Source organism: Etheostoma spectabile, chromosome 17 (genome assembly GCF_008692095.1).
Source record: "Etheostoma spectabile isolate EspeVRDwgs_2016 chromosome 17, UIUC_Espe_1.0, whole genome shotgun sequence".
NCBI lineage: Eukaryota > Metazoa > Chordata > Actinopteri > Perciformes > Percidae > Etheostoma > Etheostoma spectabile.
Genome location: NC_045749.1, coordinates 15,078,578 through 15,106,108, shown reverse-complemented (window position 1 = coordinate 15,106,108; position 27,531 = coordinate 15,078,578). Strand labels below are relative to the sequence as shown.

At 40.3% G+C, this 27,531-nt stretch overlaps 1 protein-coding gene across 2 annotated transcripts in view; it reads right to left on the bottom strand.

Annotated features, from left to right (window-relative positions):
- LOC116704893 (collagen alpha-1(XIX) chain) overlaps positions 1-27,531 on the bottom strand; it is a 92,826-nt gene that overhangs the window by 36,141 nt on the left and 29,154 nt on the right. For both annotated transcript variants that reach the window (XM_032540648.1, XM_032540649.1), the window contains exons 11-17: positions 24,063-24,098; positions 22,314-22,343; positions 22,179-22,205; positions 21,618-21,662; positions 5,489-5,533; positions 223-285; positions 104-148 (exon numbers count right to left, since the gene is read on the bottom strand). In XM_032540648.1, coding sequence (XP_032396539.1) covers positions 104-148; positions 223-285; positions 5,489-5,533; positions 21,618-21,662; positions 22,179-22,205; positions 22,314-22,343; positions 24,063-24,098 — 291 coding nt within the window. The remainder of the gene's footprint in view (positions 1-103; positions 149-222; positions 286-5,488; positions 5,534-21,617; positions 21,663-22,178; positions 22,206-22,313; positions 22,344-24,062; positions 24,099-27,531) is intronic.

Here is a 27,531-nt window from a genome sequence, read left to right as displayed (position 1 = left end):
CACACGCACACGCACACACACACACACACACACAGGTTGAATCCCAGGGAGCACAAACAGTAGGGAGTCATCATGTGTGACACTTGACATTGATGTGACTTACTTTTTGTCCTTTCATCCCACTGGCCCCTTCAGCACCAGGCTGGCCCTGTTGGAGGAGGCCCTGGTTAATGACTCTGTAACATGATGGCATTGGAAATGTCACTGCAGGAAAATACATACAGGGTCTCCTCTCTCTCCTTTCTCCCCTTTTGCCCCTGGGACTGCAGGCTCAACCCTCTCAACCTGTATGTGAACACAGCAGATCATTGACAGTGACTGACAGCAAAGGCAGGGCGAAAAGACAGAAAGTTCAGAGGATGAACCTTAACAAGGGCAGACATTATAAATAAGTAATCAGAAAAACATACAGTATTGTGTCTTTTCAGAATAAAACAAACCACACATTTGTAATCATGGTAGGAAAAAAAGAAGCATATGTGACTTTGTGATACTTTGTATGGAGTTGGAGTTGATGCCTAGCAGGATAATGATAAACTCGAGCCCCTGTTGCAATGCAGCACATTTCCATTTTCAAATAATTCCCCTGTCTGCCAATAGATGGCACTTTATGACTGCTGGTGAGCTGTCCTCAGAGTATTTTTAAATAGGATTTCTTCCTGTCAGTTATGTGGAGAGTACTCTAAGTTAACATAAATGTAAAACAAATGTAATTGCACCTCGGTCAAGACATACTGTACAGGGAATGAATAATCAAAATTTTTTGTGATAGAACATTTTTACATACATAAATGCAAGAGAACGTAAAGCCTCAGCAGAAGACTCATCATACTATATACATTAGTATATGCTATTTTAGCTACATAGCAGATGTGTGGCTAAGATTCACTACATGCATCTGGAGTCGGACAAATACATTGTTTCACATCTCCAAAGACACTTCATAAAGTTTGTCTGTTGTGATGTATTTTTGTTTTGTCGAAACATAACAACAGAGAGCAAAAAATAATTACACTGTTCATCAACAATTATTGTTCTTTTGTGTGACATGAGCGTAGATTTGTAGGGAATGCTTCAGATACTCTGTGATGAGACATTGTGGAGCAATGAGCATCTGTTTAGCAATCTGAGAAGAGACAAGAAAGGTTGCCGCATATTTGCACACTCCTCCTGAGCGACGGCTGGACTCTAACAAACAATAATTGCCATTCCGTTTCAGCCCCTCCATTCCTTCCACTCACTAACAGCAGCCACTGTGATACCATTCATTTAATGAGATATAGTCACTGTTTCCTCATCCAAATTATGAGCTGTTATTAAGTCAGCACACTGCTGCGATGTATGAACAGATGGATTGTTCTATTAATATTTTAGGTAGGGAGGACGGACTGGTGGTAAAATTGACTTTGAGTACTAATTGAATTCTGTTCAGCTTTATCAACCACATTGGGAACTCATGACCACCATAATTTTACATTAATCTTATCAACTATATCGCTGTTGGAGTGCTATCGGCTGGAGGCAGCTCACAATACAGTATCTGTCTTACAGTAACTGTAAAACACATGCTGTATTGTACACAGAAAATGGTCTTCCACTGAGCAATTACTCAATGTAAATCCCATCGGGTGGAAAGTTAGTATTAGTCTGTGATGTCACTTGCTGAAAAAATGTTGTGCATGGCATTCTGGCTTGGACTAATGGCAAAATAGTATCGCTATCACTGTTAGATCTGCAAGTAACATCATTCAAAGGCAAGGGATTGGCAGAGAGGTATAACAAGTTAATAAACCTTTCAAATGAGATTAACTGCAGCACAGCCAGTATTTATCCAAATGTGTTTAAAGAATGACAAAGCCCAGCGTGTTTAGGATGAGACGTGGTACACCTGCAGAAGTCTGCGGGTGATATGTTGACTTTAAGTCACCTCGAGTCATCAAACTGTAATTAAGCCAGTCTGCATCCCTCTCTGCCTCTCCATCAATATCTGCAGTCTTCTGTCAGAGCCCGTTGGAGACTGTCAGTGGGAGACACAGCCATGGAGATGTGATTCATGTGAATGTGCACATCATGCGTGGCACAGATCTTTTGTTTTTCACTTTAAAACATTCACACTCTGCTGAGTGAGTGAGAGGGGGCTCGGCTCACACCAGATGTTACACGGGCTGCAGTTTAGTCTAACTTGCGTCTGTTTTGTCCAAGCTAAAAAATGCACAATGCTCAATGCCACTGAGAATCTCTGACGCTGCTCAATTATTACTGCTACTGGAAACTTACTCTCCATTCCTCTCTGAGGTGTGATGGTTTAGCTTCTCCCGGTTATCATGCTGGATTGGGGAAATTACTTTAAATGCACAGCTATGCTTTTGTTTCATGTTAACAAATGGAAATGTATAGTGATTCTCTTGGACGTGAGAGTTTTCTTGTCATCAAGTAAGCATGAATTTATGAAGACAAAGTGAAGATTGTTACGTAATGTGAGGGCATGACTGATTCATGGCAAGGGCAAGGCTGGCATGCACAATTAATGTAAGCATTCTTTGTGGTGTGCATCAGCATGAGTTGACATTCTCAGAAAGAACGATTACTCATATTATTTAATCACAATGCCACCTTTAATCTAATCTCAAATGAGTAGCTTTGTTCTCCTGCAGGTGTTACTCTACCTTTCATCATTCTGAAATCAGTTGAAAGTTGTATGTTAGCGTGATTAGTAGGTTTACTTTCTTAAACATGTGTACACTTTACCCTACACTGTTAAACAATGTGTTGGTATGGAATTAGCTTTATGTGTCTTTTTTCTGTGTTCAAAGTCATCAGTCATTTATTTAACAAAAGACATACAGTATAAAAATGAAGTAGCAATAGCAAATATGATGCACAACCCACAATCTCAGAGCTATTTTCCTTTATGCCATGTCAAGGTGTGAGTTTTACCGGTTCATGTTATGATACGAGACCAATTCAAGTGACAAGATAAAGCTGCAACTCAGTTGCCAATTACTGAAAACTCATAAAAACCTGATCAAGGTAACCTCTGTTTGTCATTTTGTTCTTAAGCTAAGGGAATGGTAGTACTATGGTATTTTTCATCCAAATGAAACCACTATCCATTGTGCCTTCACCTAAGGTATACTCTCTACACTCTACTGTAATCCCATTTGTTTTGAGGTATAATAAGTGTGTCCTCATACAGACAACTTTGTTTTTCAAGGTTGGCCAGCTGACACTTCTCCTTCCTCTGGGCAGAGGGAGCAGGAGGAATTCTGCGGCCTGAGCTTACACGCCAGTAAACGAACACCTATACATCAAATGAACAGCTGCGGTCAGGAGGTTGTCCACTACACAATAGCTTTCACTCTCAGCATGATCACAAGTGGGCCACTGGAGGCCTGGTGGGTGGGGGCTAAAGGGGGGTTGGGTTTGTGAAGGAAGCAGGTAGCACCAAAGAGACTAGGAGGCTAGGTAGAGGTCCATGTTTGTGAGTTTTTTCCACCACATATCATGTGCCTCTGGTGAGCTACAGCACCCCTGGGCTTCATGAAAATGATTGCAGATCCTTTTTGCAAAAGCACTGTATGTAATGGCCATCTGTCTGTTTGGAGTACAAGCACTGAGTCACGCTGTGCTGCGCTGCAGGAAGCGCAGGGTGGGAACAGCTATTTAACTTGCACAGTAGATAGGCTACAATTGACTGAAAGGTGCCATTTCCGAAGAGGGACATCCGTTCCTGACTGCAAACACAAAGACAACTACTTACACACGGTGAGTCTTTATACAGACAACACAGTGCAGATGATTAAACTCCTTGCCTATTTGGAGGACTGCTATGATAAACACTGCTCAGTCATCTTGACAATTCACCCTGGAATTGCATGTAAGGAACGGTTTGTAAAACAGGGATACAGCTCAAATCACTTTAACTATCCTAAGCCTTTCCTAGCCTTTGTTTAAATTTGCAGGTTTACTTGTATATTTTCTAAACTTTGCACTAACGTTAGCACTCATAAAAGACGTGGCTGGCCCCCAGCAATCTATAGATTATCTCTGATTGTGGCCTTTGTTGCATGTCTTTCACAAACTCTCCTGTTGTCCTGCAATGCTAATTTGACTTTGAAAAATAAGCGCTGCCCCCTCCCACTGTCCTGCTGCCAATGGACAAGAGAGAGAGATGCCCTGGTGTGTGTTTTGAATAGATGATTTGCCCCTGAGATCTACCTCAGCAAAACAGGTGACTCATAAATGCCAATACCAGGGGATGGAGGCAAAGCTGGCACATGCTAATGGTATCATCAGGTCATTGCCATTTAGAAATGTCACACCTTCTAAATCCTGTCTTTCTTTTTCCTTATGACTTTGTGTCCTACAATTTTATGAGTTATTAAGGAAGCAGTGGATACATTGAGTCATGCGAGAGAGGTATAAAAGTGAGTGGCACAAGTATTCTAAAGATAATGAACCAATTGAGCATAACAGTGATAGAAGCAGAACAGAATCTTTTTGGATTTCTGGGTGAAATAAAGTAAGACAAACCCTATGTGTATGTGTAATCGGGGCGATAGTGCATGAAAAATAATTGGACATCCAAAGCTTTGAAGCAACATGATGCCTAAACACTCCTGTTTGTCCTGACAACAGAGCAGTTAAGAGTCTGACAGGCTGTCTTCTTTAACACATCGTGGTGTTTGTGCCCTTTACTGTTTGGGTCACTACACAAACACACAAACAGTGTCTGGGATTTGTTTGGACGCCTGAGGAAAACACCATAATTCAAGGAGTCAATGGGCCTTATAGGCAGACTTGTCCTGCTCATCAATACAAGCATTCTCAAGAGCTACCTTAATATACTGCTTGTGGTTTTCTGCTAATAATATAGCCTACTTGCAGCAGTATGGGGCTATGGGAGATGATTTTGAACAGATCAATACAGTCTAAGCATGGAATTAATGCAGTCTACAGAGATGTTTCACTATGAAGAGTGTAATTGCTCTATTTAAGATTGATTTTGTATTGCATGTCTGTTGTTCTGATTGACTGTTTGCTTTAATATGCTTTTAAGTATGATGACTTTGCAGCTTTTGTCATGTGTCCAATTTTAGCCAAGTCTCAACTTAGAGAGACATTGGTAATCTCAGGGGAATTCTTGGTGAAATAAAGTTAAATTGATATCGATTTTGAATGGTAAAAAAGCTAAAAAATAACATACTTGGGATGGGCATTGCAAATTAGCCTAGGCTATAAATGCTGTGCAGTGTGGCTTTTGTTTATGCCACATACTTGTCCTTCTACAAATAAACATTAAATAAAAACTGTTCAAAGTGCTGCTGTATCATACTGTCTAAGCTAAATTTTTAGGGTTTCTCGTTAAATCACTACATACATTCATATGTATGTATGTATGTATGTATGGTATGTATGTATGTATGTATGTGTGTGTGTGTGTGTGGTGTTGTGTGTGTGTGTGTGTGTGTTACTGTATATCACTTACAGGCAGGCCTCTGAGTCCAGGCTCCCCAGTCTTTCCTCTGCGTCCCTTAGAAAGACACCAGAAGAAAAAAAAAAGACTAAGATGAGTGAGTGAAGATGCTACAACAGGTGTGGCTGGGCATACGTGCTGTCAGCAATTAAGGCTAGACAGCAACTCCTGTCGCAGTCTCTAATTTGCTTTTAATTAACAACAAGAAAACAGCTTAATTGCTGCACCCCGTGTGGCCCTGTAGTCTTTGTTCCCTCCTCTGGTTTACTACCTCCTTTCCAGCTGTGTGAGTCCCTCGGAGCATCAATCAACCCAAGGAGCAGACACAGCCGCAAACAGGCCAAGCCAGCTAGTGCTGTCCAGCATTGCAAAATGAGGTCAGAAGGAAGCAACCGTTTTTTTAACTATTTTTGCTTGCTTTAAGGCAAAGTTGTTGTTTTTTGTTTTTTTTACATTTTGTGAATTGCAAAATGCCTTCATGCTTGAAAGTCTGCAAATCTTGAAAAGCTGACATCTTCATGAGATGTAATGCTATCCAAACCAAACCAAAGTTGGTATAATTTACATCAAGAGGGTTTATGTCCTTGTGAGAAAAGAGGATAAAGCTCTGTGGATATCCTTACAACTATCTAAAACTGGCAGAGGTGTTGAATTAGCTGGCTGTCACACACACACACACACACACACACCACACACACACACACACACACACACACACACAAACACACACAACACCACACACACACACACCCACACACACACACACACACACACCACAGGACATATGTAAAATCAACTCAAATAGAATGCTAATACTCTGGCCCATATCAATTCACTGTGCAGCAACGGCAGAAGTATGAGACAATACAGATATCTGTTTTACAGCTACACATGATTACCTCCTTCTAATAGGAGTTTCATCATCTGACACAATTGCTACAGTGGCTTGCATAAGTTTACACACCCATGCTAAAATTGATTAAAAAGAGGAATAAAAAAACATCCTTTGGAAATTGATCTTAATGCCTTAATTCAAAAAATTAGGAAAATCCAACCTTTTAAGGACACCAATTTTCTTTGTGCCACTGTATATTGAAACAGTGTATCTCTCTCCATCTCAGTATGGTGGGTGACACAACAAAAAATCACTTCTCGCCTCCACCAAGTTAGTGGTGGTGTAGATCTGTAGAAATGTAGATCACTGTGGCTGCTGAAAGAATTACAAAGCAACGCCCACAAATTTTTCCTTCTGACACCGTATGTATGCAGACTTTGATTAACTGGGTCGAATTGGACATTAAGGAAGGAACGTCACTGAGAGCGACGGCTTTAATCATTTCTTTACACATGCGCTCATGCGCTCATGCCGTGTGTTTCTCTGTTTGTACTTTATTTCACGGATTAAGGACTAATGAAAACAGGAGAAGCCAAGGTGTAGTACAGTTAATATTAACCTTAATAACAACACAGTGGAACCAGTGTGTACCTTCTTTTGGAAATTGCACCCTTTCCTGTGTTCATGCTATTTGATGTTATAAACAAAGGCTTGCTTGGCCAGTGCCTTTTGATCATCTGTGTTAATGTATCTTTGAGGCTACATGTGCTTTAATGCGAGCATGAATGAGGGCTTTTCTCAAAAACAAAGACAGTGTTTTGGTGAGGGGGATTGGTGTTATTTTTTCCCCTGTCAGTGACAATAGGCTGACAGTGAATCATTGCTATGTTTGCAAAAAGTTCAGACTGTTTGTTCTAGCATTATCCCCCCTTGCTGCCCTTTCTCCCCTGAACTCGACAACAAAAGCAAATTCCTAAAATAAGTAATTCAGCTAATGAATATTTCAAATGCTATTATTCCAAGCAGGTCATGAATTATGCAGTTTTCAAAATGATTTCTCCACATTTTCCCTTAAACCTCTGTTAACACCAAAGTGCATACTAATTTAATGTCCATGTATTTGCATATTATCATCAAAACAAACAGTGGTACGCTAGATCTCAATTTTCAACAAATAAAGATAGAAAAACTATCAACCCCATTTATCATTTTTAGGCCTGAAGCTTGCTTGAAGTTACCTACAAGTTGTACAATAGTTCTTCATACGGTGATATGATTTTTCTTCTGATACCTTCTTTATTTCCACATGTAAAACCCCCATTTGGGAAAGATGTTCTAATGTTTCAAAAAATGCAATTCTGTTGTACATTCTGCTCACAATAGGAAATACTAACATATTTTATTCTTGAATTACTGCCTTTATTACATATAAAATAGTCACACAACATAGCTACGTGTAGCTGAGTGTAGATAAACTTGGTTGGGGGTGTCAATGTTGGAAGTCCATGTCAGGGTTTTTTCTTCTTTGATAACATATTAATTTAATATTTGATAATAACATCTAAAAGACAACAGGTGACCTTGTGGTTAGACTGACACTTCTCCGTACAGAGGACCTCTGGTTAGCACGCCATCTCCAACAAATCTGTGCGCAGTGACAAGAAATAATTAGTCCAGGACACAGCTGTCATCACCGTTTGCACTCAGTTGACTCTCCAAACTGAAACACCTGCCAGTGACACAGCCAGATAACTGCCTGTGAAGGGACGTACTGGCTGTGCAGTACTGAGATAATCAATATGCCAGCAACCGCCGTAGTGCCCATGAGCACCCAAGCCTTTAGCACAACTGTGTGAAGTGTTTTCAGAGTAGAAACTCAGGGTTTTAAGTTGAATCCTGACATTTCAATGATTTCATAAATTCAAAATGTCATGTTTGGACCTCCTAGACTTTTGTAAAGTGTAACTACAGGGAGACTCTGACATCTGAAATTGAGGTCATTTTATAATCACTTTCAGTCAGGTTAGAGATTTCTTTCTTCAGTTTCTTTAAACTATTTGTTGATGTGTTGGCATTGCAGAGAACAATAAATGCTTCTGGGCACAAGCTAATTGTATATCCTTTTGTATAAGTGGAGAGTGTTAACACTGTCAACAACTTTTATTGTAGAACTATTAGGGAACAAACATTCTATCATATATTCAGCTTTTACAACAGTTAATCATGCTTTCCTGAATAAAATACAATGTTTAAAGCTAAAGTGCACAACTATTTTATATTATTGAACGTCCTTTAAATTCAAGCCATTGCAAAATGAGTTGATACAAAGCTAATTAAGCCTATTAGCTCTACAAAACTCTCTCTGTATTGGTCAGTATGGCTATGTTAGGAAATTGTGTAGTCCAGCGACTTTTGCACGCAGAAGCTTGAGTGAAGATAATACCTCATGTAAAGAGTCCATCATGTTTTCTTAATCCTCCGTGTCCTCTTTGACTACTAGCAACTCTTTGTGTTTGTGTGTGTGTGTGTGTGTGTGTGTGTGTGTGTGTGTGTATGGGGGGGTGGAATGCGCGATCTCGTAAGTTTTGCCTATTGCCTTTTTTTTCACTGTTTTCTCGGTGAAGGAGGTAGACACAACAGCAGAAGAAAGTGTCAGAGGTAAACTGAAGTCCAAAGCAGTCTCTAGGCAACAAGGATGAACAGGAAACTGAAACTGTGGATTTTGACTTCAAAAACGGAAAAAAAGAAAAGTAAGAACGTGAAAAACATGAGAAATGTGTGACAACAAAACAAAAAGATGTTTTTCTTGATGTACAAGGATTTCAGGGACAGCATAAGAGCTTCTACAGCTGGACTTGGATCATCATTAAAATGGCTATTCTACTCTGCCATAATCAAGTCGTTTCTAAACTTAACACCTATGTGTGCCCTGATGCCATAGTACAGTAGATTACCATTATAATAATTTCAACTTGAATCAAACAGAGTGGCAAGCTTACAAAACCAGCCAGCAGTGTCTGTGAATCTTTTCTTTCAGCTAAGCCAACATAACGTTTCTTATGTCCTTTTCGGTTTCTCAATCTCTCATTTATTAATTATCTCCCTTTGAGTATAATATCATTACTCTACTCTCATTGTCTCATCTCGTCCCTCTCTACTGTCTCCTGTTTTACTTGTCATCTCTCCTTCCTTCTCCTGTCTCCTGTCTCCTGTCACTCCCCCTGTTTCTCCCTCACCCAACTTGCAGCGCCTGTTGGATCACCCTTGCAATCTCTGTTGCTATGCAACGCTCAGTGTCCTATAAATTTGACAACATCCTAGTGGTTGATTATTATTTGAGCGCTGCAGTGTGAAGCCCTCCTTCAGGTCATTGCAGTAGATTAGGGGGAGGGAGAGATAGAGGAAGCCAAGGAAGGAAAAGAGGGATGAGAGAGGGGAAGGAGGTGGCAAAAGATGAAAGGATTGTGGAGGAGAGGAAAAGAGAGAGTCAGAGTTAAATATGAACCGGCTTCTTGAGTAAATGAAAGATGGGCTGGCAAGACCAAACACATATTCACCAGCACGACTTCCAGCTAGTTCCACTATAAAAACCTTCAAACCACATAACAGAAGTGTGAAAAGCACTCCACATTAACTACTAATTCAATAATGGTGATAGTAAAGCCAGAGTGAGTACATGTTAGAGCTGAGGTAAGAAGGAGGCCTCAGTAGATTGACAGCATATTTTCAACTCCCGACTTAATCCACATGGATCCCAGCCTCGACTGGCTTCAACTCTGCTATGGGTTGTAAAGTGTAAAAGGAAAGCACAGACATGGGGCCAGGCTCAGTCCTGCAACACAAGCCCCAATCTGAGAGCAAAGTCAACAGCGACAGTGACACACAGCTGAGGCACTCGTTTATGATGACTCCATAATCCTTATCCCAAATGTCAACATGTTTTCATATGCCTGTCTGACTACCCATACTGGGATAACACAGTGGAGTAAAACGGAGAGGCCAAAATGTTCTGCATTTTTAGCAATGAAGCAGATATACCATCAAAAAGCCACATAATCCACCTGACAAATGCCCCTGTCAAGAGAGGTCAACAGATAAGCTGCAGGTATCTTTCTGAAATGATCACCAGAGAGGACGAAACTCAAACCTGACACACAGCACGGGGGGATGATATTTCTTTTTTCTTTTATATGCAGGGATTGTTATCAGGTATCGGGTAAATCAGTTTGAACTTCTGTTAACATTCCAAGTTTTATCTTATTTCAAACACAATACATTTCATGTTTGCTAATTTTTCTTTCTATGTGAAAAAAAGATAACTTCCAATAGTGTCTATGCTTTTTCCCTATTTCCATTCATCCTCTACTTAATTATAAATCAATCCTGTTCTTTTACTTCTAATTAGTTGTGTTGCAGGATCCACAGTATGACAATTTTAGTGGGGGTTTGGACCTTGAGGTATAGGAGAAGACGGATTTTCCCGCTAAGTCACACATTGTACATATTGTTATCACTTATTCATCTAATTCACTTCTAACCAAATGTTACACTCAAGACACCTTGAACAGAAATCTTTGTTACACTGCTTTTCTTTCTTCTGCCTGTTTCATATGTGACACAGAAGTTTCATGTCCTGAAGGGGAAACTACCTGACATTACCAAAGCCAAGTTGTGTTGGTTCTGTGGCTCATAAAAGAGATGACCTTTTCTAGCCTAAAAAAACTCACATGCCATTCCCACTGTTTCTGCCTGAGCTGAGTCCTGTCTCCCTCTGGGGACATGTGCTCAGGCCACCTGAGCCTTTTGTCTAACTTAACTGCGGTACTGCGTTTAACTAGAACTGACTATGTAACTTATAAGCAGCTGTATTTGCTGGGAAAGCAAATTAGTACAAAACAGTGAAGATGAGACACCCTAATAATAGCCTCATGTCTTTTAACAAGTCACAGAAGAACAAAGAGTATATGATATGGAGTCTTCTGTTATCTCTGTCACGAAGTGCACTTTAGCAGTAGAGCGATGGGACAAAGACAAAAAACATCATCCTTCCACACCAGTGGTCAAAGGATTATTTGGACCATCCAAAAAATGGACATGGACATCCAGAAATGAGAACTTGTGTAACATTGTTACACCCAAAAAGACAAAAACACAGAGAGACAAACGTGCACACAATGCATGCACACACAGACACAAGTAAGAGAAAGATTGCTACAACACAGCCTGTCACAATATTTATTCCCAAGTGAAAATGCTTGTCTGCACCAGGCCTGTGAATGATAAAAAAAAAGACGGAAACAACCAGATGTACTTGATTCCCTCATTCCATCGGTCAGACCTAAAGTCTCTTCGGAACACTTATTGTATCCAGATTCAGACAAGATACAGACAATTACTCACACTGCCAGCAAAAGCTAATTTATTCTGTAATTAATTCTGAAATGTCAACCCCTCCCTTTTGCAAATATTTTCTGATTTCTCATTTAAAGATTTACACAATGAACCATGAAAATTCAAAAGCAACCCAGCATTAAGTATGCACAAGGATATCTAAAATACCAAGATGCCTCTTAAACCTTTCACATGTTTATCTCAACTACAGTATGTGTCTATTATTTTGTAATATGTTGGAAATGAATATAAACATTACATACAGTCCAGCATCACAGTTTCTTAAGTGGGAAAGTAGTTTTATAGTAGTAGTAGAGCAGAACACTTTTGTGAAAATCCACAGTTAACTTGTGATGATGTGTGTATTTCTCTATTTTATACGAAAATAACTCTCCAACTATCTAGGCACATACTCAGCTTTGTCTACATTCATACTGTAATATTTTCTCACACATACACTACAGCTGCTTCTGGGCGTTAGCTTCAAAATATCAAGCTAAGTATCAGCTGGAGAATGGAACAAATATTCAGTGATTTCACACCAACTGTGCAGCTTGATATGCTGCAGTTGACATAATTCTCACAAAAGCCCTTTTCACTGTCACATCAGCTATTAACGCTTGTGAGGTAAATATTGATTGTAAGGCCTGCATGAAATGTCAAAAACCACACTCCAGAGACTGCTGTCTCACCTGCGTCTGATCAAGGATCCAATTAGAGACAGACACTGCAAATTCCATACTTGTGACTGCCCTCACTGTATGCCATCTTAGGACACTGCACAAAAAAATGCCTGAGCACTGAAGCTTGCAGAGATCCCTTGCACTTGGTAGAAGCCTCAATAAAATAGGATTTGTTCCAGTTGTTTACTGAGGGTTAAGAGGAGCGGCCGGGGCAGGAAGAGAACGGCAAAGCCGACAGCTGCCTGGCAGGGGCTCAAACGCAGCTTAGCATTTTTCACCATTCTGACTGGCACACAATGCTCTCTTTAACTTGCAGCCATCTAAATATTCAGGGACGTATAAAGAGATGGCTGACACTGCAGCCGACTTAAGACACAGCTCAGCTGGCCAAGATTGCACCTATAGTCTCTTGGCTAAAGCTTTCCATGAAGGCTTTCCTCACACAGACTCAATCGTAGATCCTATGTGACCAAATGGTGATTTGTACTTCTGCCACTAGATGGCAAACTAGCTTCATCACAAATGTTGTACACGGTGGGGGATAGAGCCAATAAGGAGACTGTACACTTTCTATGAGAGAGGATAGATGTCCTCAATGCATGAATGTATGATGTGTGTTGGGTAACATTCCTAATTAGGCAGTCTGGCAATTAGGCACTGAATACCGTAAAGGATATTTTTTATGTGGAGGGCTTACAACGATGAGAGAAGAAGGAAATAGACGAGAGCAAGAAGCTGTATGAGAGTGAGAGAGGGGGACAATAATTTTCATACTGCATTATGGGTCTTTTGAACCGCCACACAATACAAGTGGACACAGGTGGCATTACAAGGGTACCCAGTCATAGAACGCAGCACATAATTGGGTAAAAAAAAGAAAAAAAATTATAGAGCTACTTCAGCAAACACCAAACTCCTCACTGCCACACAGTATGCAAACACACAGCCAAAGGCAAACACAGGAAATGCAGACAGTGGATGTCTGTAGAAAACTAAGCCAAGGCAATCCCAGGGGAGCCTCAAAACAGCTCTTTACAACAGCCACGTCTCTACCACGTCTTCACGGATGAGTTTTAAGAGCTCATTGATTTTAACAACTCCTAAGGAGAGGAAAGAGGGCCGATGATACTAGCTGAATTTGCATTTTTATGTGGTGAAAATGATAAATCTATATTATACTATGAGCTTAATCCCCACCTATCAGCTGAATGTATGTGCAGTGTTTCCATGCAAGCTGGGTGCCTATTGCATATCACTAGACCGGCATAGCCTCTTGAATGTTCTCATCTCCTAATGGATGCTGTTATTAGTCTTGGCTCTTAGAAATTTCACAGTCTCATCTGGACTTTTGGCTATATTATTCATCCGGAGCAGATTGCTCCCATCCTATGTTTACAGATACTGAGTGTTTCATTAATGCATTATCCAACAAGTGAATAGGAGAGGCTGAAAATCTACTTTGAATAAAGCCTGGTTCATTTTACAAACCAAATATTTGAGGTCAGAAGAGAATACACTGTGCAAAGATCCACAGGGCGCTTACTCTGGGTACTGTAGCCCTGGGCGAGTCTTGTGCTTCCTATCACTCACCACGCATAACAGATTACACTAAGGTCCCACACACAACCATCTGTACAATATCAGGCTACTGTAAATACGCTGCTCCCTGGCATGCCATTAAAGTGGACACAGTTGAATGTATCTAAATTGGTTGCGGGCAGAATGAGAGTGTGAAGAATCAAAATATGGATGGCAGACTGTAGCAGTTAATGTAGCCTCCCACTACCACGCCTCTGTGTTCTGCAGTGTTCAGGGCTACATCTCCTGCCTGTCCAAAACCCCCCCCCCCGACTCTGAGCGCTCCTCCCTCCCCTTGGCTGAGGAAACAGCAGCCATTGACAGAGCTTACTCAGGGCATGCTTCAATCCAAGCATCATGGATCCAAAATGCCCTTTTAAAGGTATTTACATTCAAAGCATTTCTCAAACGCTGTCTCTTCCTTAAACAGACCTAAAATACCAGGAGAGTGTCTTTGTATATTACTAGACTGTTTGGAGCCAACGAAATCCCACTGTTTGGATGACTAAAGCTGTGGTGTGGGCCGCAGTACCTGGAACAGTCACAGGAGCCAGTCACCTCTTGTCCATTGACATATACCAATGAGTTGAGAGAATTCTGTTCAGCAGACCATTCCTGATACACGACACTCCATTAGTGTTGCTATGACCTGGCAGACATTGACAACATTTGAAAATGTTGGCAAGGTATAAGACACAGGCCAAGAGGATGCCAGGCCCTGATGAATTCTGACACTTGAGCAGCAAGGTCGCGTATATTGCTTGAAGTATCCCTGTTGTGTGGTATAGCTCTGTCTCCTGAGAAAGTGGTGATGTTGTAGATGTATGAATGAGGGCCATGCCCTGGCCAACTATAGCAAGCTCATCTAATGCTCAGAGGATGTATTGACCTACATTACCCCTGGTTGAACATTAGATTTTTACACATATAAATATACACATCAGCTTACACACACGCACGCACACACACGCACACACAAACACACACACACACACACACACACACACACACACACACACACACACACGCGCGGTGACTATTAAAGCCAGTGAACAATGTGCGATCAAAGTGGCCCTCTCAAAGTCTTGCCCCCTTTATTCATCCCTGTAATTAATTGGCCAATTAATGTGTGTTTATTATGGACACCCATGGATGTAGCCATTCCGGGGCTCTCTGGGAAATAGGAGAGTCAGACAGATAAATCAAAGCGCTGTGCATCTGTCCTTGGATGTGCCAAACGCTTCCCCCTGTAACACTCCTCTATCCCAACTGGGCCTAAATGTAAGACCTTTTCATACCCAATCAGGTCAAATCTTTGTTCCATCCTCCGTCCCAATGCACTTGACATTGACAAGATTAATTGCCTTGTGCACTGGGCAAATGTGCTACCTCCTGGTGTAATACAGGTGTCAGAAGTGTGGCTCTCTGGATTTCCTCAACGTGAATTTGGACAGAGAGAGAGAAGAATAACCTATTCTATTTTGTTTAACAAAGGGTTAACGAATCCTCCCCCTGCTTGTAAAATCGCACAGGGTGTAAATCTTGCTATAAAATCTCAGCTGTGAGCCCTGCTGACCTGTAAATTTCTCTCTCTGTGTTACTCTTGCCATTGAGCTTCAACGGGTCAGGCCAAAACTGTAACTACATATCTACATCACGCTACTGTATTTAAACACAGCTTTACAGACACAGACCATCAATATTATGCTTTATAGGTGCTACGTCTGAGTATCCAGTATTACATGTTGATTGAGTTACATTGAATTTAACAGACATAAATGTGAACGTGTGCATATGGGATATACACTATTTCACTGTAGTTTGTAACTATTCTTACATTACTTTCTACAAATTACCACAAAATGACTACAGTACAAGTCAAATGTGTCAATGTAAAATGTAGCATCAATTAAATTTTTGTTTTTTAAATGTAACATTTATTTTTAGCCATGATTTATACTTTCTCTTCATCTTTAATGTAACATATATCAATGTGAAAGTATATTAAACAGATCAGTGGCATATCAAATCAAACTTGACTAAAGGCATTTGGGAGAACTGAATTTACCATATCATTATAGCTGTGTACTGAGCAGGACAACAAGAAGCATGGCTCCAGTCAAATAGCTGCTGTTATTTCATGCATTTACTGTATCACCCAAATCAGCAGCAGCCTCCCGCAGAGATCTTCTGGCAGGAAGGCTGGTATTCTCACCAGGGACTGGTTACTTAATAATCTCGCCCAGCGGGGGCTCTGGTAGAGGTCAACAGTCTGTTACAGTTGCATCACTGTTCTTGTCTGCCTCTACCTATGGAGCAGGAAACCGCTGCCAAATGTCCCAGTCCCCACACGCCGAACCATAACTCCTTCCCTATCACTGTCACTGCCTGCTTTGGTCTCTACAGACACACACACGGATCCAAATGAACCTCAGCCAAGTCCATCAGATATAATATGAATATAATATATACTATGGTAGGTCAATTATCTCAAAACAACATTTGCTCGGCCCCGTAGAGGAGAGGCATCTAAATTCCAGTTAGAGCATACATTTGGTTTTTAGAGAACAGCATACTTTTTCAAACCAAATTAGGTTACATGACAAAAGCTATTTACTATGAAATGATACACAGATTTAGTTTAAAAGAAGATGAATGTTATTGTATCTAATCTGACAGTAATGTTTTGACCAGCATTATGCCATCCAGTAGAGCGTACCAGTAGGATATGCGTGCCCTGTTAAAGGGAGAGAAAAGGATTCCTTGCTCCATGGTGATATTTTCCTCACACATGTACATGTTTAAACATGGCTGTGCTGAGAGAAAAAGACCAACAGTATGGTAGGATATATTATATATATATATATATATATATATATATATTATATGATTGTTCCCTGGTATGGAAGAGAACATTCAACAACTAGTTTAAGCATCCAGTAAAAAGATGACCTTTGAGACATGTGCTAGCACAAGTGTGAAGGAGCAAAGAATATAGAGAAAAATATGCCTGTGCCTTTGGTCATGACTTATGGACAGCTGTCTCAGTCATTCAGCAAAGGGCTTGAATAGGAAATGTAAACACCACTATCACTTCCAACAGACAGCAATTACCTCCCTCTTCTTTGGAAATGTGGACCAGTCCAGTTGCCAAGCAAAGACAAGACAGGCAATCTTTTCTACTGTTTTGACAGATTGTATCCATGCCACTTTAAAGTGCCCAGGCAGCTGTTGTTGATGTACGTTACATTGTTTAAAATTTTCTTTGACACAAGTGGAGAACCAAAAGTGTGTCTGCACTACAATTACTGACGTGCATTGATCTGGGACTGTGCTATCAAATGATCTGAAGTGATGACAGCTGACGAATGTGATGTGACAGCAGTTGAGGTTTTGAGATGTAGACTTCTGTTATTTTACAAATAGCCATCTCTGCCATTTAACTAGAGGATAGTCTCTTTCTTAAGAAATTGTTTTCAACAAGCGAACATCATGCTTGCACCAAAGTTGTTCTCTGGTTTCATTTGACTTGCGGCTTAAGGATCTCATGACTTGTCTATCTCACTGATATGTGCTTTTGGGGAAAACAAAAATCACAGTGATATAAGGCTCCATACTGCTGCATGTCTACACATGATCCAAAGGCTTTATCGACTCTGTTAGAGGAAACTTTTGCACCTGCATCTGTTACATAGAGAAATCTTGTACTTTCAACTCTGTGAAAAACATTAGAAGAAACTTTACGTTCTAGTAACTGTAATTCAAAAGTGGACAATTGATTGAAGAACAACGACTTGGGAATACATAATTGATGATCTGTCGGACCCTGTAATTAGTGACCACGGTGGGTCTACTGCATAAAGCCTGAGAGTGGAAGCTGATTCAACATAGAATGAATAACCTGTTAGAGAAATCAAAGTGCTGCCATATCAAAGAGCTCCAGTCTGTAATGTTTTTTTCAATAGCCATTGATTGTCTGGTTGGATTCTTTTACCTGTGGTATTGGTGTGGCACATCATATCACTTAGTGAGAAAATGATTTCTCCCAGATTAAAAGTCTCTGTTTTAATGGCTTTTCCCTCCACAAGGTCATCTTGTGTGGCCCAGCTAGCAACTGTCTCCAAGCCTTTTCATTTTCATTGTGACTTTTGTTATCTCCTTGACATATGAGGCGAGCATCTCATGTGGCACAGTGTCATCCACCCACATCCACAGCTGAGCAACGCAGATGACTATTTCTATGAGCAACAGGAGCCATTTAACAGAAGGGAAAGATACTAGAGTCAATCGGAAAGCAGTCAATTGAAAATGTCACCTCGTACCTGAAAGTAGAGTCTTTGTAGCATCAAAGATGACAGAAATCTCACCTTATGCACAATAAAATACAACCACATATTTATCACTGAGCTACAACTCACCAGTTATCAAGCCAAAAAATCTGCCAACTGTTCCAACTAGTTCACTCTTTAAGCTAAAATAACTTGACTTAAATAAATAAATCACGAAGAGGATCTATACTGCATAATTAATTAAAAGATAACACATCCGTAGTAGCAATTGTACTGTTCAATTTGTACTGTTAGAATCTATTTCTAAGGCGTCAATGGTCCCAAAACATGTAATTAAAATAAATGCCTGTCCATAATGCATGACAATATTATATAACTTCCATAGCAAACTAAGGGAATCCACATGGCACATTAGTCAGTGACTTATATTTAGCAAGGACTTATTTTTCTATTCAGTTACATTTATACAGTTAATAAGGCTTAATGTAGTGTGAAGCATGGATTCAAACTCCAAAACCCACCTTGTAATGGGGGATTTCTTAAGGTGATTATTTATTAATCCACAGGAACCTACTGCCTTGCCCAGAGATGAACCCATGTCTGCACTGAACCTACTCGCAACACAGTGCCAACTACCAAAGCAGAGTATGCTGGGAAGACTTGGCACAACATGAATAAACAAAGCTTGCCATAGTGTTCTTGTTTGTTTTGGCTTTAAGGAAGCAGTTTGCATTGACCAACCGTAGGTTTTCACTTTTGCTTTATGCCATCAAATCCCACATCACTTTTGTATGCACACAATTCTTTATTATACAGTCCCTAATATTTATATATTGATAGTTACTAACCCTAACCCTGTCAGGGAGGCACTTCTCTGCAATGCCAGCTGTTTGTATGAGCATACCAAATAATTGGCTAACAAATGACTACACGGAAAACTCTAAAATTCCAAGGTTGTTCTCTTCAGCATGTACATATTTTGCCTCCTGGGCCTGTGTAGGACAGGGTCAGAATACAATGACAACATAGAGCTTAGCACATCACCACCTGATTAATATTTTGGCACACCACAGTTAGCAAGGGGGACATGTTCTTTGTTACTGGTGCTCCCCATCTTCTTTTTGATCTGCTTCAATGTGCCGCTGAATTTCAAAGTCCTACTTTTTACCTGTCATTCTGTGTCAATGCCATCCATAACAGATAAAACCATTCACATTACTATTAATGGCAATGTGTAATATGGTGGAAATACATTCCCATAAATACCTCGACATGGTTGGGCCCTTACCTCCACCTTGACAAACTGAATTAGTCATCCATCAAGATAATAAGATAAAACCAAGATTCTGTGAGGGTCACAGAGGGGGCTGGGTGACTGCCCTTGATATCTGCTCTTGCATATGTTGCTTTAAACTTCAGAGATAGATCGGTGCAAATGGCATCATTCCTCTTCCCCGCACTACAATGTCCTCCACATCACCTTGAAGTAAATCTAAATGGCTTAGAGTGGTTGTGTTTTCCTCAACAATAAATTGAAGTAGACAGTGTGAGAGATGGTCTGGCTTAAATCTAAGGACTTGTGAAAGCTTTCCACTCCCAGCTATTCTTTGAAGGTTGTGAAGTGGTCAGTCTATGTCAAGCTATTCTGCTTCATTTGTAAATCAGCTACGGCTCTTAGTGAAACCAGTAAGTTGCAAGCATGGACAAGTGTCGCTAATTGGGTGAGAGTCTCCTGCTGTCTCAGCTGGCCACTAGCCTCTGACAATGATATATGTCCACCTTCCTAAAAATAGGCTGTCAAACTGCAGAAACACAGATTGGTCAACAACTTCGAGGCCACATGTGACTCGTAGACCTAAGAATAAGCAGAAACCTTAGCACATTAACAGCTACCATGAAGTCAGCCAGTCATCAAAGACAGGGTATTAATAGATCGGAACTGTGTCTTCAGCAACAACAACAGCAGAAAGTCTGAAATGGCTAGTTTGAAGCCCTGTGGTGCAAGAAATATTACAGGTATAAAGGAAACCAAGAATCCACAACATCAAACACAGAGTGACTTTCTACTCCTCAAAACCAATTATGATTGAAAGACTCTTCATAAAACTGTTCCACAAGAAAAGCGCACACCATAATTGATGCCTCTGACACTCAGTCCCTTTGACGCTCAATCCTTAATTAAGTCAGGTTAGGTATGAAATAACACAGAACTAATAAAGTAGAGAGGCAACAGCATCAACAACACATCTGCATTAGCCACTGATCTCACTTTTGTTGACTGCGAATACCTTCCCTGAAAATAGATTACTTAATGCATTGTGGGAAATGATCCATTGAGAAATTATACAACCGACGATAGGTCATAAATTGTTAATGTTATTGGAACAAGTTTGAGTTTGAATGTATTCACACACACACTGAAGGGTGGAATTTTTGAGGTACTTGTGTCCAGATGTCTTGAGTATTATGCATCATCTCGGCTCTTGCGTAATCTGATATGAACATTTGCCTGACCTACTTATGGGTGCTCTATAGCGCAACCTGCTTTATGTTTTATATTAGCCTAATTTTTTTTTTCTTCTATTTTTTTAATCTTTCATTTCTACTTTTCATCATGGTAACAGGCAGTGGTATTGACACAAAGTCTATTAGACTGGACACAAAAGGACACTCTCTTCACCCGTCTACCTGCGAACACTGTCTTTTCAGCTGAGATGTCAATGAACAACAGTTGTCAGCCCAGCATAATGTTACTCAGTTTACCCAATACTAATGTCAGAACACCATGAATTACAAATACTTCTCAAATGAAGTAGAATTTCTCACAAAGAATGTGACTTATTCTTTAATTTTTAATTTTTTTGAAAAAGCTTTTAAGAGAGGCCCTCCGGAATTAACAGTGTTACATATATTAGTAAATGCATACTTGCGATTTACATTACAGATTCAGACACTTGTATTCCATACCACCATTACTACATTTAGAGGTGACAAATAAATACACGTGGTGTAATGTTTCCATTGATTCAATCATGGACATTGTCTACCCCAAATCAAGCTGGCCTTTTAGGACAATAAATAGTGCACACTGCAGTCACCCAGTGGGGCCGCACCATGTGTGCTGCCAGTCATAGTGTGAGTGTGTGTGACCCCTTGACCATGGAGCCCATTCATTATTGTCATACAAGCCCACATACACACCCTTCTCTCTTTGCAGGCCCAGTACAATCCCTTTGCCATGCATCATCTTTGCATCCCCCCAAAACAACAGCCACTCAGCTGCCATTTGGCCTTTCCCCTGGTCAGGTCCTCAGTACAACCACTAGCCAGGCCACACAACTGGTGGACTGTTTCTGTTTACTCACCCTTTTGCCCTCTTTGCCTGGTTCCCCTGGCACCCCAGCCAATCCCTGTGAGAAAAGGACATGTATCATATTGAATTGGGTGCTAGATTCATGTGGCATTACAGTGAGAGATTATGGCTTGCTTCTTGTAAAAACTGATGCAGACAGATGTTTGTGCAACATGTTTTCAGCAGACCAGTGGATAACTTAGGGACTAATAAGCAGCATTAGCTTAGTTAAAATTGCATGAATAGATAGGAGGGAGTATGCACAGCTGCAGTTTCCATTCTTGCTCAGTTTCAAGATGACTTCTCCAGGATCCCCTTAATAGGCAATTTTCAGCCTCGGTTAATCAGAGCTTCATTCCATTATTCTACACAGTATCTTGATAAGGAACAATTAGTACGTTAATCATGGTACGTTCTGAGTAGTGACTTTGTTTTGAAGTTCTTCAGAAAAAATATACTTATGGTGCTTCAATAATTGCTAGTAGTTGCTTGTTTGAGCACATAGTATGTGCAATTTGTCGAACAACAAACACTTATACTATAATATACTTAAATATGATGAATATGTTGTTACCTTTTCTCCTTTGTCCCCTGGAGGGCCCTGCATTTAGCAAAGAAAGAGTTATGTTTACAAGAAAACAAAGGCATAAACTCAAGAAGACAGAATGCCTACATATTTTCAGTGAAAACTATATTTTCGTTTAAGTACCTTGTCTCCTTTGACGCACTCTTTGTCAGCCTTGGAATCAAACAAACAATCAAAAGCGTGACAGTCAGTACGAGAAAATGACTCACATGTTTCATATATAGATTAACAACGTTTGCCAGTTACAGGCAAGAAACAGAGTTGGTCAGGATGCAATTATCTTAGGCTGTGATGACCCAAAGAGAAGTCAGGGCACAGCTATTACAACTCCCCAGACACCCTGCTGGCCACTGTCAGGAAAGGGCAGACAGTGTCATCTATGCAGCAGGCCATAGAATGGACGCAAGGCCACATACAACATCTCAGCTTTCCGAATAATTGGTGTCCTCTTTCAATTGGCATTCAAAAGTCAAATGCTGTTGATGTTTCTTGGAAACAGTTGCAAAAATGGACATTTACAACATATGTCTTGCACGTTAGTCAGAGGCCTCATGCAAAGAACAAACAACAAAATATTATAACAAATAATTTAACAAGGAGGCTGACAGCCCTAAAATATTTGCAGCTGTATCTGTAATAAAAAAGAGTGACAGCTCTGACCTGTGACACCTTAAATAAAACATGCCCCAGTCCATTCAGTGTTTTGATAATAAATCAATTATTCATGTAGAATGGTACATCTGTTGTTGCCTTGTGAGCACAGCGTTTTGACCTTGGGTAACAAGCAATACAATGCAAATCAACTCAGCAGCAGGTCTAAGCTACTTTAGTAACTTCTTCCCCACATTTTCTGGTCACATTAACCAGCCAATTTACTGGCACAAAGTGAGAAAGTTTTGCTCTAAACTATGGTCACTTTACTGGGAAAGATTGTTATTTAGCTTGTCCTTATAAATGTAAAATTAGCATTGGAGAAAAGCGAAGGGATAGTGGCTGTGTCCTGTGGGTATTGTAGGCACTTTGGTGACATAAAAGGGGCAAGCCAGAAGCAGTGGGACACAGTTTTTGTGTCACTCCGTAGCTGATTAAAACCAGCAGGCTGATCCCCTCATGATGGGTACATAATTAGCTAACAACCCGCAGTATACCTTTAATCTCCAGCAAGCGTCAACTCCCTAGCTACAATGCACTGAGAGTGAGGGTGTTTGCATCTGTCCACACACTCACTATATGTGTGGATAGATGAAAATACAAGCATCTGCTAGTACATACTGTATATCTGTCTGCTGACAGCACATGAATGACCACATTCACATTTTTTACAAGACCACAGAAAGAAGCACTAGTACAACCAGTCCAATTATAAGATCAAAATGCAGTGCATACAACATGGTGTAGTTCGTCTCGGGTGTCTGTAAATGTGAGAAGTCTGCAGGGACAGCCACCAACCCAATAAGTGCATGTCTCACCCATGTTGGATACAGCCAGCGACTACCTGTCAACCTCCCCCTCACCCTGAGGCTTGGAGCTCTACTATTCTCTGCCTGGCTGCTCATCCCTGTCCTTTTTGGCCTGAATGAGGATGCACACTGAGCCCTATCAATCTGCTCCTTGTTTTACCCATTCCCAGGTGATGGTAATGTGACACAGGGACTGCTCACCTGAGTGTCTCACTTTCCATCTCTGTGGGCCAGATGTTTTAACACTGTGTGCAGTGCCTGGTCAGCCAAAAAGGCTGTGATATTTACAAAGCTCAGGCCAGCCATTTCAGGTCACACCAGCGTGAGTAGATTTCAACATTTCTATTTCTTCTGAATGTCCTTACATATAGAGAAAGCATAATGAGATGTAAGTGTAACAGTGTAAACTTACAGGCTGCCCCCGAGCTTCAGGAAGACTGACATCACCCTGCAAAGGAAGATAATAAAAAATAAAACCCAGTCACTAACATCTTTATCATTCTGTGTGCGAATGGCTACCGCTAAATCAGCACAATATATTTCTGAACTTTTGAAGATCTAGCCTAAAGGCCAGCCATCATGTTTGTGATAAAAACTGAAGGTCAGGATTTTACTATTCATAGCAGTACTATCCCAATATATGCACAATGTGCTATAGGAGGCCATTAACAACTATTTACAGTGTGCCTTAAAATGAAGTCTGTCTGATGACTTTCAAACTGTCAGACAACTGGAAGGTGGGCTGCTGCCATTAAATGTGACAGGCCTTAAAATAAACACAGCCGTACTATATCATGTAAAAGCTTTGCAGTATTAACAATGGACAGGTATGATAACATTGTTTGGTGACTGTGACATACAGGCAGTCATGAAAAGTCATATAAGGAAAGAAGTAGATGTCTTTTGACGCCAGCATTAACCAGTGTAAGCAATGATCTCACATGCTTTTTACTGCCTCCCTTGTCTTTTCAGATAAAACTCATGTATCACTGTCCAATATTTTTGCAGTTATCTCCCCTTTTTCACCACAATCCCAACAGCACTTTATAAAGCATCGAGTTGAAGATCAGTGGACTTTTCATCTGGCAATACCCGTTTATCAGATGTGGATGGAAGAAAAAAAAAAAAAGGTGTTTGTAGTTCATATCCATTTTGTTGTCTAAATGAATGTCACAGCTAAAATATACCTGCTATGGGATATGCAAGGGATGCATTACTTTATGCTTCCAAATCTGCCTCCCTCTGTCAGTTTCAATACAAACAAACGCTCCCTCCACCTCCACCCTCCCATCCAGAAAATAGGATAAAATACGCTGTGAGTCTTCACAGAAACACACAGACCTCATTATAACTTCAAGGCTGGCAGACAGAGCGTTACACCTACAATTATGTGGTGAGTTCTTCCAAAAGACAACAACAACAAATAAAGCCCCAATAAGGGAGAAAAAAAAAAGAAAGAGCGGGAGACATGGCAACTAATTACAGGAAAAACATTTCATCTTATACATGGAAAATAATCCCTCTGTGGGATGACAAGAAAAGAAAACTTTAAAAAATATTTTCTGCATTGCAACAAGAGTTTATCTAATTCATGTCAGTGATGTCAGGAAACAGGCTATAAAGTGGCTGCCGATAAGAACGAGGTTTTGCGTCAAACTCCACTGCTGCACTTCCAGCTTGTCTTAAATCCCAGGCTTATGAAATCAGTCATAGCCTACTGCACATGACATACCTGTTGGATTTCTAATATTTGGGACCACATGTCAAATGTACTCTAAATCAAGAGACCCTGTGAGGAGTCACTAAACAAGAAGCCAATATTATGCAAACCACATTTTTGCCGCAGGCTTTAGTCCCATAAAAACTGTTTAGAGAGGGCAAGATGAAGAGATTTTGTTGGCTATGTCCATTACAAAAAGCTATTCCTATGAATATACAAATATAGTGAGTGGAACATTTTCTCTCAGCCTGGATAAAAGCTACTCTATATGACCATCAATAAGCTCTTGCTAGGTTATGATGGCAATAACAGTATTCTTTAGTTGGCCATGTTTGGAGTAGCAATCATAACAGCACTTCAAACAGATGGGCAAACACGTTATTGAGATGGGGATTACAGCTCATGAAAGTCAAGCAGATTTCCTGAAATATCTATTTTTTTTAAATAAAAAATAAACCATTGATGGTGTAATTCACTCACTCACTTTGTTTCCTTTCCGACCAGCTGGCCCTGGGACACCTTTCAGACCCAGGAAAAATATACAATATATTGAAGTATATTTCTTTTTAGTGAGAGTTACGAATTAAAATATGGTTATCAAATATGTGTTATTGTATGTCACTATGTTGACCCTCAGTAGACAATTATCTCATGCAGATGTGAGATTCTCATGCCTGCCACAACCAGTCAATGAGAGAAGCAGGTAATGTCAATCATTAGACGCTTCATGTACCAAAAGCCTGCTGAGAGATTTACAATCAGTGTTTTTACCCTCGTCACATTTAGGTTTAGCAAGGACTGTGATTGTCATTGCTTTTACACCTTGAAGCAGAGAACCTGAGGGTGGATTTGAACTACGCAAACTCGGGGCAAAGTCAAGCCTCCCGGTGGTGAAATGTGAAAGAGGAGGGACAGCTGAGATAAAGAGTGATAGCTGATGAATAAGACTTGACACATATTGACAGGCTAAATTTGCAGCGAGTCTTGTTAGGTGTGACACATTTGGGCCAGTCGCAACTCTTTAAAAATGGGTTTGGGGGGGCGGGGTAACAGGCAAGATGGGGAATGTGAGCAGTCTGCAAAACGAATCAGAAATACAATAATTTGTTACAGTTAAAATTAGAGTTAGAAAGGCTATTAATAGTGAATTATATATCTGCAGAAGATGATTACCTACCTTTATCACATTAAGTCTGGCTCCACCAGAGACGTGACTGACTCATTGCCTATTCCCTCCAAGCCTTGTATTACACACTACCAATTCAGAGAACAGAAGCAACACTGGTTCAAACAATTGCCCCTATGGTAACTCCAGATACTTCAAGTTGCCTATAAGTTGTACTTATGATGACATTATAGTGTCATGATTTTATCAGACTGTATCACTTCATATGGGCCCTCAGCCCACTCACACTGTCAATAATAGAGCAGCTGTCTCTTAGCTGTACATGAGAGCCAGATTCTTTATTTAAATTGACAGCCTAACCACTTTACTAGGGCAATCTGACACATGGGGATCTAGAAGCAAATTTTCCTCTGAGTTATTACCAGTAGCACAAATGAAGGAGCATCACAGCACAAGGCTCATCTGATAACAAGGACGTAAACAACTTTGGGTTCTGTTGACTACGGAAGAGTGTTTGATTCATCTTGTAAGAATTTTGCCAGCATTTTTGTAATGAGGAGATCTTGTCTCATTGTTGTGTTGAAAAGCCTCTTGTAATATAAACACGTTTCGTTGTTATTTTCATCCTCTACATTCATTATGTGGTGTCCTCTTGTTATTTTGATAAAAGGCTGACGGTTGTTCCCATTCACAGTTTTGTGTTTTTGAGTTAAGAGCAAATTCAAACGCACTTATAAAACCACATTACTAGCCATGTAGAATGACATACTTTAGTATAATCTTTTAAAGTATGCTCAGTCCAGAGACATGGGTAGTTAAATTAATATATACATTATAAGTGACCGGCAAAAAACTGACCGCTCCTAAAAATCCAAAATACAGGGAATTCAATAAATGTCCGCTTAAATACAGTAAGTGGGTGTTACTTTAAATGGGTTAAAATAAAGCCCTGAAGCTGCTTAAAACAACACGGTCTGCCTAGAACTGACATATTTAAGTCAGAATGACTTACTCATATGACTACTATGTGAGTTT